Genomic DNA, 13,666 nt, shown 5'->3' with positions numbered 1-13,666 from the left:
GGCTACTCACCCGAACCGCAGCAAGCGGACAGAACAGGGTTTGTACGCCGGGTACCAGAGTTCTCGCCAATCAGTTCTGCAAGGTCAGATTCAAGCAGAAATTCTCCTGTCAAGAAGATACGTGAACCTTCGTTAATCTTGATAGACTTCAAGCATTTACTTCAGCAGCTGCTAATCATACAACTAAAAGACAATTGAGGAAGCCATCTCGAGGTCCAAGAACTCCACCCTTGATTAGACGAATTTCAGGATCCAGATCGCCCATAAGATCTAGATCACCATCAAGCAGAAGATCACCACCAAGAAGAAGATATCTATCGGAAAGAAGAAGCAATTACAGAAGAAATAGCCACGAACGTTCTCCGGAATCCGAAGATTCTTACGAACTGTATCTCCCGCCAGCTCCAAGACCTTCGTGGCAAATCCACGTCCCGTTTAGTGCAGGCACATCAAGAGAGCAAATTGCTTCCGATCGGCTACTTGAAAATCAGGAATCTTGCCCCTTTGTCGATTCTTATTTCAAAGCTCGTGCAGTAACTACTCAACAAATCAGATTTCAAAACGGATCTTTTGAGGCCATTATAAAGAGGACGGCCTTTGACCATTTTGCTATTCCTAGCATCAGCGAATTTCGGCATATCAACGATATAGACAATCTTGGAATTGTGGCTGTGCATTCTCTGCAAGTCAACAACGAACCAGGAGACGTGTTCGTGTGGCGATCAAGTCATACTCCAACATCTATTGAAGGCAAGGTCTTAACAGAGACGTTCTTGGCATTAAGAATATTACTTAGTGTTCCATTACGTCTTGTAATAAGTCTTGTTTCTTCACAACTCATCCACCCACAATACATGGTTGGAAAATATTCCATTACATGTTTCACACCTTAACAATTTTCAGTTGACCGCCATATCAGTTTTAAAAGTTGGTACTGCGCGTGCGCATGTCGGACTCGGGCCTCGGGTAGTTTTACGTGGTATAACTCGAGGCCCGAGTCCGACTCCGCAGTCTTGGCTGCTACGGAAAAAACGACTTATAATAACCCAAAGTAGTAGCCTACAGTTAGAACGTGATGAAGGCTTCTGAAGATTGTAGGCCTAATAAGTTAAATTATAAATTTGGTATAAGACACTTTTTACAGATTTTGGGAAGTCGGTGACAGGGTGTCACCTAATTGTTGACAGGGTGTCACCAAATCGGTGAAAGGGTGTCCTCAAATCGGTGACAGGGTGTCACCAACTCGTGACAGGATGTCACGGAATCGGTGACAGGCACTGCTCTCTATGAAACCTGGATAGCGCAACTAGTGGTGGAAAATTGAAGCCAATTAGAAAGCTCTAACACCATCTTGAAAGGTTCCAAAAGTGCGTAAATTTAGCATTACGGCTTATGGGAGAGGTATCTTAAAATTGTCGTTATGACAATATTTGGTGATTATTTTACCGAATTTTAAGGGATTAGTGATGTATTGGTATGCTTGGTACTATACACAATACTAATAAAGCAGAATGACTTGATTTTAGCTCCTGCTGATAGAAATATACTTCGTTTTTACTGGCACCAGAAAATATTTTTTTTTATTGCAACAAGGCAACGTCAAGTTAGGTAAAATCAACTTATATGATATACAAATCTTTGGAATAGCCTTTTTAATCAATCTAGTTAATGTATCTATTATGTACATTTTCCTATGCTGGTTGGTAAAGCTGTTCTGACAACAACATTTCTTAGCATTTATTTTCGTATAATAGTAACAGCAGCAGGTAGTAGTAAGGTTTAATTGAAGCTATATGCATAAGTAGAATAAGGTATTTTATTTAATTGCTTTTAATATCTTATGGATGTCCTAAATTAGTTGCTGTGTTTTATATGGTGTCTGTCTGTGTCATCCACTAACAAACATTAGCCACCAGATGCCCAATCCATCACTAACTGGTGTTCAAATGGCAAAATGTAGGATATTATCACATTCCAGTGCATTTTTTTGTTTATTGTCGTTACTCTGTTAGGAAAACATATTCGTGCATAAATAACTTATCCATAATACAAAATCTCTGCAAATAATTACCATTTTCCACACAGAAGCAACTCTGTTGTATTACAAATAGGCTTCAAAAACCGCTCAGGCGTGCCACTAGTTGCGCTATCCAGGTTTCATAGAGATCAGTGGTGACAGGGTGTCAGCAATTCTGTGACACTGACAGGGTGTCAATAAAATCTCACACAACCCCTGTTGCAAATGCTATCAAACTTTACTCAGTGGGTGTATTGCTCGCTGAGTATATATAAACAAATCTTATTACACACGATTACGCAACACGGTGATTCAAGCCAAAAAAAACGTATTTAGTAGAAGGAAATCCCAAAACGCCGATAACGCTCGGTTAGTGTGCTGGTTACATTTTTTGTTTTGTTTTTTCAAAACAAATTCTCAAAGACTAAATTTGAACTTTATTTATGCAAATATTCAAAAATAGCTTAAAATTAGTAAGTATACCGTAAATTAATCGTTTAACATACAATTCCATTAGTTTTGCAAATATTTAAAATGGTTTGTTTACATCAATGCAGAAAAACTGAAACAATGGTTTGCAAGAGGAATCAAACCAATGTAGGCCTTCGTCACTGCCTGCCAGGCTGATTGAATAGCACCTCATGCCAGGATCTTGGGTGTTCATTAAATTTTGATGTGTGCAATTAGGATTTGATGCACACATGGGCGCCCAAGCACAACTTAACCTTTTTCTGCAATTTAGGTTTGCAATTCCTAATTCAGGTGTGCAGAAAAATTGCGTTCCAAAAAATCTTAGGGTACACCTGCCAGCCAATCTGCATTTTCATGCACAGCAGGTGTACAATCATGTATTTTCCACATCTGATGTTGGAAATCTTACCACAATTTAACCATTGTTTGAAGAAAAAAAAAAGTGCAATACACTAATTAAGGTGTGCACACAAATTTATTTAAACAGATATTTATGTATGCACCTACCACAAAGTGCAGACTGTCCAGTCACAGAATGCAAACCAGCTGCACAGTTTGTATTTATAGCCTTTTCTCTATTTATGATTGTAGGGAACATGTATAAATTGAGCATATTACGTAAAAACATGTATTTAATTAGCCATAATGACTAAATGCAACATGGAAGACGACAAACTACCAAATGACAACGTTTTTCCAGAATGGGATAGATTGCCTGATGAAATATGGCTATCAGTGTTCAAGCATTTGCCACATTCATATATACTGTTTGTGATACGGAAAGTATGCAAGGTATTCCGAAACCTTTCACTGGAACCAGAGCTTTGGAGATACATAAATATGAGTGTCCTGAAAGAACAGACAACAGTTAATTTTCTGCCTATTGAAGGGGGGCAACCATTGGAAGACAATGAAGAATTTGCAGAACTAAATAACCTTCTAAAATCTGTCGGACATTTAAGTAACTCTGACATGTTTTATCCTCTGTTAAAATATGTTGGAGGCTCAATAGAAAAACTTGAATTCTCTCGCTATGCTGACGATTTTGTCTTTGGAGAGGATGAGCAAAAAATGGTTATGCAATGCAAGAGACTAAAACACTTTGATGTTTCGTTTTGTGAATCAAATATCAATTTTAAAGTTTTGAGTGACATTTGCTTGCACTGCTCAAACCTTCAAGTGCTAATTTTGGACAGTTGCAAGTGAGTATCTGGTAGGTCCCTATGTGATTCTCTGATAAAACAAAAATATTTTTTTTATCTAAAAAGTAAAATTGTAAATTTAACAGTTTTCAGTAAATTAATTTATTTTACCTATTACTAAAGAGTGCTGTAGATAGCTTTATATTTTAGAACAATTTGAGAAATTATAAGATTAGATTGGATAAGCATCTATGCATGTATATATTTATTTTAAAGGGAAATAGATGATGACGGAGTAAACGCCTTAAATGCACTTCATCAACTTGAGTATTTGGATGTATCTCATTGTGCCTTAATTACTGACTTGGGTTTTAGTTATCTTGCAGAAATGCCTTCTAAGCTTATTCACTTTAAAAGTGATGGTGTTCTACACATATCTGACAAGTAAGTTAGTAGATCCTACATTGCTTTTTAATGATGGTTTAACAGTTTTTCGGTTCACTTTAACATCAGCGCAACTTTATGCAAGTCAATTCTTAAATGTCCAAAAAACAACCTAAGTAATAAAGAATATTTTGGTTATGATAAGGGATGTGCGATACTAGGCCCATACCCACTACTTTTGACACACTTAAATCCAGCGAAATACAAAAAAGTGAAACAGTCAAAGGTATTTTCCCAGGCCCAAATTTGCTTCACTGTTTTTTTGCTAGTTGAATTACATCAAGTTATCCTATTTTTTTTTTTTTTTGATAAATTGTGTTTCAGTGTAAAATGACTTCGTTAGATTGCAAATCATTGCTTAAATTTTATTTTCTGATGAATACTGATACTGCCACTTGGCATCATGTATAAGCGCCCCTATCTAATATTAATTATCGGACATCCCTAGTTATGGTTATGGTACCTGTGTAATGTGTATGCATTATTGGCAAGTTATGTAATATAAAATGCCATACTTTTTATAAAATGCCAACTGCCGGCCTTAATTACAGTGGAATCGCTCTGCTGGTTTCTGGTCAACCCCGATTAAAAACTCTTGTCCTCGATGGAGAAGATCTGACAGATTTTTCTATTGCTCTAATTGCAAACAACCTTCCTCAGCTTCATCATTTATTTGTTTCTTTTTGCGAACATTTTACCAAGAGAACCTTCTTGGAATTACATGGCAGACTTTGGTAAGATAAATTTAAAAAAATGATCAGCTGATTTCTAGTAAAATGTATCAGCTGACAATGTAAGAGCTTTAAGATAATTTTTTTAGCCATTGCACAATAATAAACGTGATTTCTGATGTTCAGGTTGCGAAGTCTTAGTTTAAGAAAACTGGAATCTGATCAAATTACCAATGATGTTATTCAGCAGCTCTTTGAACATAAGTGCCTTCAGTATTTAACAGTGCTCCAGATATCTGATTGTTTATGCATTGAAGACAGCACTTTACTTGCAGTAGCCGCAAGGTATGTACCTAATATTATGATTTTCTGGAGTCCTTTTCCTGAACTTTACATTTTTTTATATTTGCGTGGCATAATATGTTATGGTAGGTAATAACAAGTAATTCTTTGAGCCAATATAACATTTTTTTATTGTTTGTTAGATGTTCAAACTTACAAAGCATAACCTTCCAATGGTGCCCAGAACTGACTGACAACGCTATAGAGGCTATTATTCAATCTTGCAGGTTTGTATAAAAACAGTAGGTGAAGATAGTTATAAAGCCATAGTATAACGACTAGACACATTTAACACATGCATGTACATATCTGTGAACTGATCTTCCAAAGTTAGTCATACCATCAAACGACTAGTGTAGTTCCTTTATTCAGACTGTTGATTCACTTTTGTAAATTTATGTGCAAAGCAATGAGAAATTAAGCCACTCAGCTCTCTTAGTAGAGTCCTGGCCTGGATTGTTTGCAAGAAGCATTACGTGAAATTTTTGTTTAAGCAAATATCTATTAGCTAATAAAATTCGGTTCACATGCTGCTCTTATAGAAACCTTCAGGAAATAATTTTGGTTGGAGGAAAAAGTCTAAAAGGACGATGGTTAAAAGACATTGAAAAATTTCTACCAAGTTTAAGAAGCTTAGATCTGTCTTTTTGCAATCTGATTCTTGACCAAGACGTTTATGATCTGGTAAAAAGGTATATAAGTAGCACAATATGACCTCCTATCTATTTTATAAACCTAACATCAGCCAAAAATAATTAAAAAAAATAAGTTGTTTTTTTAAATAAACTTTACTGACAAAACATAATTCAATGATATGTGTCTTAACCATCATTTTTCCTAATATTCTACTTTTGAGCCCCATAAATGTTAAACAAAAGCTTTTTGTTGACAGAAAGCAAGACCTGGTTGCCTACACCTATTACCACGAGAAAGTAGACCATGTTACTGTGCCAGGTGAAATCATCTCACTGCCATCAAAAAGTATACTGCAGGAAAATATTTGTGCTGGTTCTCTTGGTGCAAACGTCGACTTCTAGCAATTCTAAATATATTTCTCTGTTTAACAAGTTGAGTGTTGCTTTAAGGTGCATTATAACAACCCTAAAACCTAGACAGTCTTTAAAGAGTTACAAACAAAAGCCAATCATTTTGTTATTTGATCCACTGTTGGAAAAACATTTACATATGTATTTTTATTAAGGCATCAAAGAGTCGAAAAGTCCGACTTTTTAGAGCTTGAGCAATGTACTAATTAGACCTTTAGGACTCCCGGCATAAATAAAATGAAATATTGGTTGAAACTACAAAAAAATAACATATGTGATACAAACCACCCAAACGCTAACCTAAATCATGGGCGAGTGGGCATAAGATAATTTCTTGTCCAGGGTACATAGAATTGTTGATGTATCAGGGCCTGAAAAGTTTATATTATTTTGGTTACAATGCTGGTTAGTGTTTCGGTTGGGGTTGGCCAAGAATTATTAAATTGAATTCTTATGCAGATTTGATAAGTCAAATTAGTGCATTGTCCAAGACCTGCAGGTCTAAAAGTAAAATTTTTCGACCCTTTGATGCCCTAATTGTCATAGACCTTTTTGCTTAAAACTGCACTATTTTCGGACGGATTTGGTGTATAAATATATATAGTTTGATTCATTGGGTCCCAATGTTTTTTTTTTGTTAGTAAGTATTTTCTCATCATCGTTGCAAATCATTTTATTATTTGAAACATTCATAATGAAGAAAAATAAAACATTTTTAGCTAACTGTCTGGAAAAAATAAAGGGAAGGTAATGCTATTGCAGTCGATTTGGTTAATTAAATATGTTCTTCATGGCTGAATCCAGTGTAGGAAATTTAAAGTTATATCCACTTTCCAAAATTCGCTTTGGATAAACATTCTGTCCATCAAGCAACATGCTTGATCTTGGTTCACCAAACATGAACTTGACAACGAATTCTGGCAAAGGAAGAAAACTGGGTCGGTTGAGTACAGAACCCAGAGCTTTGGCAAAATCCTGATTAGTACTAGCTTGAGGAGCAACACCATTAAATATTCCTACAGCTGTTTCATTTTGAAGGACATGTAGAATTATTCCAGTTATGTCATCCATATGAATCCAAGGAAACCATTGCTTCCCTGAACCAGTGGGTCCTCCAAGTCCTAAATAAAATGGTGGCAAAAGGGCTTGTAGAGATCCACCATCTTTTTGTAGAACAATGCCTGAAACACATCCATATTAAGTTATGCTACAGTTGCAATGTTCTGTGCTGCAATAAGACAAACTTACCAGTTCTCACAATGACATGTCTCACCCTGTTATATTCCTCTGGGAATATTCCAGATTTTTCCCAAGAGGTACACAAATCATGCCAGTAATCAGTCACAGTTGGTTTAGAGTCTTCATCATATACTGTTGTTTCACTAGGTGGGTAAAATCCCACTGCTGATGAACATATAAAAGATTTTGGGGGTACTTTTGCTTGCATAATTGCATCCCTTAGTAATGCAGTGCTGTCTATTCTGCTTTTTCGCATGTTTTCTTCCAAAGTTTTGTTCCACCTTAGTTAAAAAATGCTATGATAACGAAGATAATATTTTTTCAGTACAAACTGCATAAATTACATCAATTGTATTCAAATTTGCAAAATAAGGCCAAACCTTAGTAGTGGAGATAAAAACTGTTCACCAGATAGATTGATTACTGATACAACATTGTCTGGTAATCCATTTGATTTAATTTCATCCTTCAAAAAATATAATTCATAAACATTAACTTTAGGGAGTTATTTTAGCCATTTAACATATATATATGCATTTAACTAACGTTAAGTTTGAGACAAATCAAGAATATTTAAGTTGTAGTGGACTAGACTAGAGTTACCCATGATACAAAATCCTTTCTTCCCTTTGTTGACCTCGAAACAATAACTGGGTTTAAGTTTTGTTCAGTTAACAATTTGCACAAATACCTCCCAATAAAGCCACTCCCTCCACCTGCAAAAATAATATACTATTGTTTAGCTTAAGTAATAGCCTGAATTTAGCAATTAAAATTTAAATAAATTTTGCTTGGAAGAAGATATACTAGTTAAGGTTCTCAACTTCTCAGGTGCAGTTATGGAATTGAAAAGTTTAGCTGGATATTCACTGTTTATGTAAAAGATGTACCGGAGAGTCAGTCTGAATTTTATAGCACTTTTTGCTCAGATCTCAGGTGTGCAAAACTAAAGTTTGCCATGTGCATTTGTGCAATCAGGGGTTATGCACACTCAACGCAATTTGTGAAATTAAGGTGTACATACAAATTGCTTTAAAACAGCTCCAAAAATGGGGTAAAGTGGGGATTTGGGGGCTTTAAGAATACATTTTAAGTTACATAAAACTGAAAAATAGATTAGTGATGCTTTCTTGCCATTGTTTAATATAAAAATTTACAAGGTTTCTGTGTTTTTTAAAAAAAACGTACAGTATCGTGTTACGGGAAGTCCCAGATTTTAGCAATTTCAGTGTGATAACTTTGGGGTGTCTGCGGAGCCCCTAAATGTTGTTTAATTGTTTTGAAAATTTACGAAACTCATTTTTATGTGACACATAATGGCAAATCAAGCAGGAAGCATAAATTTTCAAAAAAAAGTTAAATCTGAACAACCCTAGTGTACACCTATCAGGCTGTCACACAATGCAGACTGGCTTGAGGGTTGCTACAATAATTTAGCACTATTCATTTGTAGGCCTCGATCAAACCTTTTGACAAGTGGTAAGTATATGATAAAGGTTTGTTCAGGGAAAATGTCGACAACTAAAGCGTAAACACTTTCACTTGTATAAGCTTTAAATATTTAAACTTTAACGCTGTTGGTTAGCATCAAGAAACATTTCTGTTAATGCTGGCAATGCGTTATGTGTGAATTGGATGACCATGACGTGCTAGTGTAAACAACATTAGGAAATTTCTTAATTTCTAAACACTTGTCTTTAATCTTACCAAACCAGCAATCCTGTGGCGTGGAAAATAAAATGGAAAATAGGCAAAATCTTGATCTGTATAAATGGTCTAGAATCCTACAAGAGCGTTGAAACAATTATTAAAGCAACGCACAATATTTGGGTGAGGTTGTGTCAAGTATAATAACATTTATTATTTAATAATACTGCTTAACCTACCCTAACCTTTAAATAATGTTCGTTGTGATAGGATTCTAGATCAGCGCCAAACAAGGCCCTGTAACATCAAAAACACCAACTTACCCACTAAAACTCGGTTTGCCATTTGCGTTTAAAAATAGTTTACTTGTTCTTCTGTGACATTCCGGTTCAAACTACTGTACAACTAAAGTCAACTAAGTAATGTTTGTTTATTTTTGCACGCATGACTGCCGATGTTTTCTTTGTGCTACTTAATTTAACACTTTTCAATCTTTTTAGCTTGCAGCGCACTACGAAAGTGAAACAAAAACGCGGCCCACTTTGCACAAATAAATTAGCTTAAAAAAGAAATTCTGCAAGATTTTGCGATCACATCCTTTAACTCAGTGGTTCTTGTAGCAGTTTGGACTTCGGAACTATAATTGGGTCACATTCTGGCCATTCAATCAAAACAGTCTGGTGAATTGTGTCGTCGCCTCGCCAGCCTGCTGTGTGTATTCTTTTGTAGCGAACCAGCGTCTTTTATTTGTTATTAACCGTACTGTGTTTGTTGTGCGTGTGCTAAAAGTCTGCTAAAGTCTTTCTGGCGTATTTCCTGTTCCCTGCATCCTGCTCGTTAACTGGCTAGTTTTAATTCCCAACGCATTCCCTTTGACTGCAACGTTAGTTGTATCCGAATTCTACAAAACGACAGTCAACAATGCACGCCTTACTGGCAACACGTGTTTTTACTGTGCTGTAAGCTATTTTATTGAAAGCGAAATATGCTAAATTATGGAATGTACAATGAATTTATAAGCGACCTGACAGTATGCTCTTTAAATTACAAGGCAGTTTGTTTTAGTTTCGATTTAGTGGAGTCAGATAGCACGGTGGTCATGTCTCACCTGTTGAAATATACACTTTAAACTGTCAACATATTGCTATAGGCTACTCGTGTTTCGTAAATTGTTTAGAATTTCCTGTATTTTTGTATCGTGTTGTCACGAAATAATTACCGCCAGCTGGAATGCGGTATTTAAGCGCTGGAATTTGAACCAAAAAAATAGCAATCTTGCAAACTGTTCATCGTGGAGTCAGATCGCCTACGTTACGGAGGTAAATTGTTGTACGTATATCGTAATTACCTGTAAGTCCTGTTTCTCGCTTGTTTGTTTGCAATAAATATTTTTTCATTGTGATCTAACCCACATTCTCAACCTTTTTAGCATACGCACCGTTAAAATTGCAAAACAAATTTTGCGGACCGATTGACCTTTAAAAATCAAAATCAACCCAAAATGTAGTTACGACAAAAGTATGCAACTTTTTGGTGTAAATCAAAAAATTGCATAATGCCATACAATTATTTAATCAGCACTAATGGATGAAAATGTTTTACCTTTATTTTTCCGATCAGCCGCGGAGCACGGACATGCACGGGACGAGGTTGAAAGGTTCCGCCAGTTCCTTTATTTCATCCAGAAAATCAACCTCTTCCAAGATTCTCTTCACCATCCTTGTCGGCTTGTTTATCTTGCTGACGACCGATAATGAGGTGCAGCGATGCTCAGGGTCATCCTGGATCCTGACTAACTTCTCCCTTGTCAAGGCTCTCTGCATGCTTGTCATCCAATCTTCCTCTTTTTTCCTATCGATTTTTGGTACATGGAAACTTGGAGATTTGGAAACTTGAGACGACTTAAGTCTTTCGGTGTAACTGATGATTGGATGTACAACGCCTGGACACCAGTCATTCAAACTTGCTTGGCTGTCGCAGTTTTGAATGGTTCTTCACGACAAGTTAAGCGTGTGGTTGATCGGCGCACGGAGTTTCAAGGAAGAGTTAACCCTGTATGGTGCCAAGTCTTGTTGGTGGGCAAGGGGTAAAAAGGAGAACCATTGGGTGCTTTGTGAGAGCTGGGTGCAGCTGACAACTTAGAGGTGCTCAATTTCATCGCTGTTTTGATTGTGCTTCGTGTCCGCAGTTTGGAGTGACATACAGCAGAAGCAAGTTTTTTTTGTCTTGTTTGTTTCCCCAAGTTTTGACGTAAAGGAAGATCTGTCTACTGTTAATTTTTTAGATGCTCTCTTCTTCGCCAGCCGTTGTGCGTCCTCTTTCGCCTGCTCCGCCAACTCCTCTTGGTAGTACCGCTCCCAGTCTTTCTCAGTGGGAGACTGGCGAACGCTTTTCTTCTTTGGAAGATGATTGATAGCTTCATAATGTCATCAACTTCAAGAAGGGTATTTTTGTTTGTCGTGTTTCCGGGATTTGAACGGAAGGAATTTATGTGATGTATTTTGCAATCTGCCTTCTTTGCCAGTCGCTGTGCGTCCTCTATCGCCTGTTCCGCCAACTCATCTTGGTAGTACCTCTCCCAGTCTTCTTCGGTGGGAGATGTTCTAACGCTTTCTTCATTTGGTAATTGCTTTGATAATATCGTTATTAGTGAATTTCGGAATTTTCACAAAATGGTGCTTCCATTTGGACCATTTCTGAAGTCAGTATTCGTGTTCAGGGGCAAAAGTAGGCTACTGGCTTCAAAGTGCTTTGACCAGCCCTTGCTGGAAGAGTAGTAATTCGTGTGCCTTGTTAAACTTCGATCTGGGTTTTAGCGCCGGCAACATTCGAACCGTTCCAAAAATGGTTTGGGTGAATGTGGTTGCGCTTTGTCGTTTTTTTAGGGTTCCAGTGTCCGATGTAAGTAGATTACCCAGTTGAGTTTGAGCTGTTTGTGTGCTTACAGGCGAGCTGCCGACTGCTACAGTCTGGGTGGAAACAGTCATACCGGCACTTTTGGAAGTCTGAGAAGACATTGACGCTGAGAGCATGGTACATTGGAAGGTCTGAGTCGAAGTGGACACAACAAGTGACTTTGAACTTTTTGATTCCTGTCCAATAGTTTGAGTTGAAATAGGGGCGGTTGTCGAAGTAGAGGTCTGCGTGGATGCGGGTTTAACAAAGGATTGCGAAGTTTGGGTAGGAATTGAAATTAGGATCGGATTTACGGTTTGGATGCGGGCGGGCATAAAACATTTTTTGATGGTCTGTGTTGGAATTGGCGTTGCAAAAAATGCAAGGTTTGGCTGCTGACGGATAGGGAAATCAAAGATTTAGTTTGAATAGAGATAGGAATAATTTCGGGTTTGCTTGTCTAGAGACATGTGTCTACAGAGTTAACCGTCTGGGTTGAGCAGGTTTGGGTAGTTGGGCGTTTTACGGACGATTTGACAGGTTGAATCGAGCCCTGCTGCGGTGATTTAGATACGACCTGCGGTGATCTAGATTTAGAAGACCTGCTGCGGTGGCTATGTTGACTGCTATGTTGACTGCTATGTGTTGAACGTAGAGGGACAACCGAGGAACCTACAGGTGACTGGGCGAAACGACCCTGTAATCTACACTGCCTTAGTTTAGTTAGAAGAATATTAGCCTTGATCGAGACATTCCTTTCCAAGCGAACTAAGAAAATCTCAAACATGTCGGAGGAGATGATCAAATTCACGCGTGGTCCTTCGATCGGGAATCTTGTTTGAGAAAACACAACCATGTCAGCAGGTAACAGGAACGGCGATTCGCACGGTAGTTTTAGAGCAGGTTTGGTAATGGAATTCACTGCGTCATTAGACAGACCTAGAAATACACACAGATATGTTTATTTAGGTTCACAACCAAGACTAAGGCAACAATCGACATAAAACCAACAGCAATTACCTCGCAAACCTATTTCTTCGATATTCTTGCTTGCCAGAATGCAAATTGTCAGTGTCTTATCGTTGTTTGGTTTGCTTGAAATCTTGGTAGAAAAAATATTGCAGACATTAATTAACAAACTTAGGCACTGCCGTTAACGTAAAAATGGTATTCCTAATTTTAAATTTTAGCCATAGCAATGGCTTACGCAGAAACGTAAGAAAAAAAGGCTGTACAAAGGGTTAAGTACTTTAAAATAAAATAAATGTTTGCCTCGTTTATAAATATAGCGATTTCCGAATAAAGCAAGTTTATTCGCGGTAAATTCAGTCATTAAAAGCAAGACTATTTTTAATAGCCGACATTTTGATTTCTCTTAGTTTGTGCCGTATTGTGTTTGTCATACCTTATGGCAGTGGTTCTCAAAGTATAGGTCGCACAGTGGCAAAAAATGGGTCGCTCTATGGTGATTCAATCCTGCGCAAACAGCTCATTGTTTTCGTTTTATTTTTCAAGTATTTTCAATTCAATCATGACTGAATTATTGCATCATACTCATTTCATGTGGCTACCTAGATTATTGCATCATAAGTGGTTTTCTGACCGTTTAGATGATGGCAGCCAGCTACAGTAGCGGCTAAGACTGGTGTAAGTGGTAGCCGCACAGTTGCTTTATAAGATTATTCTGCTAGCTCGTATTACACACATGTACCTCAGAATTTTGTTAGAAGTTAGACTACCGTTTTTTTATAG

At 37.2% G+C, this 13,666-nt stretch overlaps 2 protein-coding genes across 4 annotated transcripts; one reads left to right on the top strand and one right to left on the bottom strand.

Moving 5' to 3' along the window:
- The first annotated feature begins 3,083 nt into the window (after positions 1-3,083).
- On the top strand, positions 3,084-6,774 carry LOC146136722 (F-box and leucine-rich repeat protein 13-like). 3 transcript variants are annotated; one of them, XM_083395036.1, is made up of 7 exons: positions 3,084-3,690; positions 3,907-4,074; positions 4,626-4,808; positions 4,932-5,090; positions 5,231-5,314; positions 5,630-5,771; positions 5,980-6,774. In XM_083395036.1, exons 1-7 carry the CDS (start codon positions 3,134-3,136, stop codon positions 6,043-6,045), a joined length of 1,359 nt encoding a protein of 452 aa, XP_083251162.1. In that variant the 5' UTR covers positions 3,084-3,133; the 3' UTR covers positions 6,046-6,774. The 3 variants fall into 3 exon arrangements, with proteins under 3 accessions (XP_083251162.1, XP_083251161.1, XP_083251163.1); XM_083395035.1 differs by having other exon boundaries at positions 5,630-5,779; XM_083395037.1 differs by lacking the exon at positions 4,626-4,808 and having other exon boundaries at positions 5,630-5,779.
- Positions 6,775-6,793: 19 nt separating this feature from the next.
- On the bottom strand, positions 6,794-9,435 carry LOC146136721 (epimerase family protein SDR39U1-like). The gene is made up of 5 exons (XM_083395038.1): positions 9,343-9,435; positions 7,976-8,088; positions 7,753-7,838; positions 7,382-7,653; positions 6,794-7,314 (listed from the first exon to the last, which is right to left on the bottom strand). Exons 1-5 carry the CDS (start codon positions 9,362-9,364, stop codon positions 6,905-6,907), a joined length of 903 nt encoding a protein of 300 aa, XP_083251164.1. The 5' UTR covers positions 9,365-9,435; the 3' UTR covers positions 6,794-6,904.
- Between the last annotated feature and the right edge of the window lie 4,231 nt (positions 9,436-13,666).

Source organism: Ascidiella aspersa, chromosome 8 (assembly GCF_963924565.1).
Source record: "Ascidiella aspersa chromosome 8, kaAscAspe10.2, whole genome shotgun sequence".
NCBI classification, from domain to species: Eukaryota; Metazoa; Chordata; class Ascidiacea; order Phlebobranchia; family Ascidiidae; genus Ascidiella; species Ascidiella aspersa.
Note: the sequence above shows the minus strand (reverse complement) of the source record. Positions and strands in the feature narration are given on the sequence as shown.

Bases quoted from the DNA above. Each gene is read 5' to 3' on its own strand.
- LOC146136721 (XM_083395038.1), bottom strand. From the start codon at position 9,364: ATGGCAAACCGAGTTTTAGTGG. The intron at 8,089-9,342 runs GTAAGTTGGTGT...TTATTTTTGCAG, and splicing joins GGCAAACCGAGTTTTAGTGG to GTGGAGGGAGTGGCTTTATT. The intron at 7,839-7,975 runs GTAACTCTAGTC...TATTTTTTGAAG, and splicing joins GAAAGGATTTTGTATCATGG to GATGAAATTAAATCAAATGG.
- LOC146136722 (XM_083395035.1), top strand. From the start codon at position 3,134: ATGACTAAATGCAACATGGAAGACGACAAACTACCAAATGACAACGTT. The intron at 4,809-4,931 runs GTAAGATAAATT...TCTGATGTTCAG, and splicing joins GAATTACATGGCAGACTTTG to GTTGCGAAGTCTTAGTTTAA. The intron at 5,091-5,230 runs GTATGTACCTAA...ATTGTTTGTTAG, and splicing joins TTACTTGCAGTAGCCGCAAG to ATGTTCAAACTTACAAAGCA.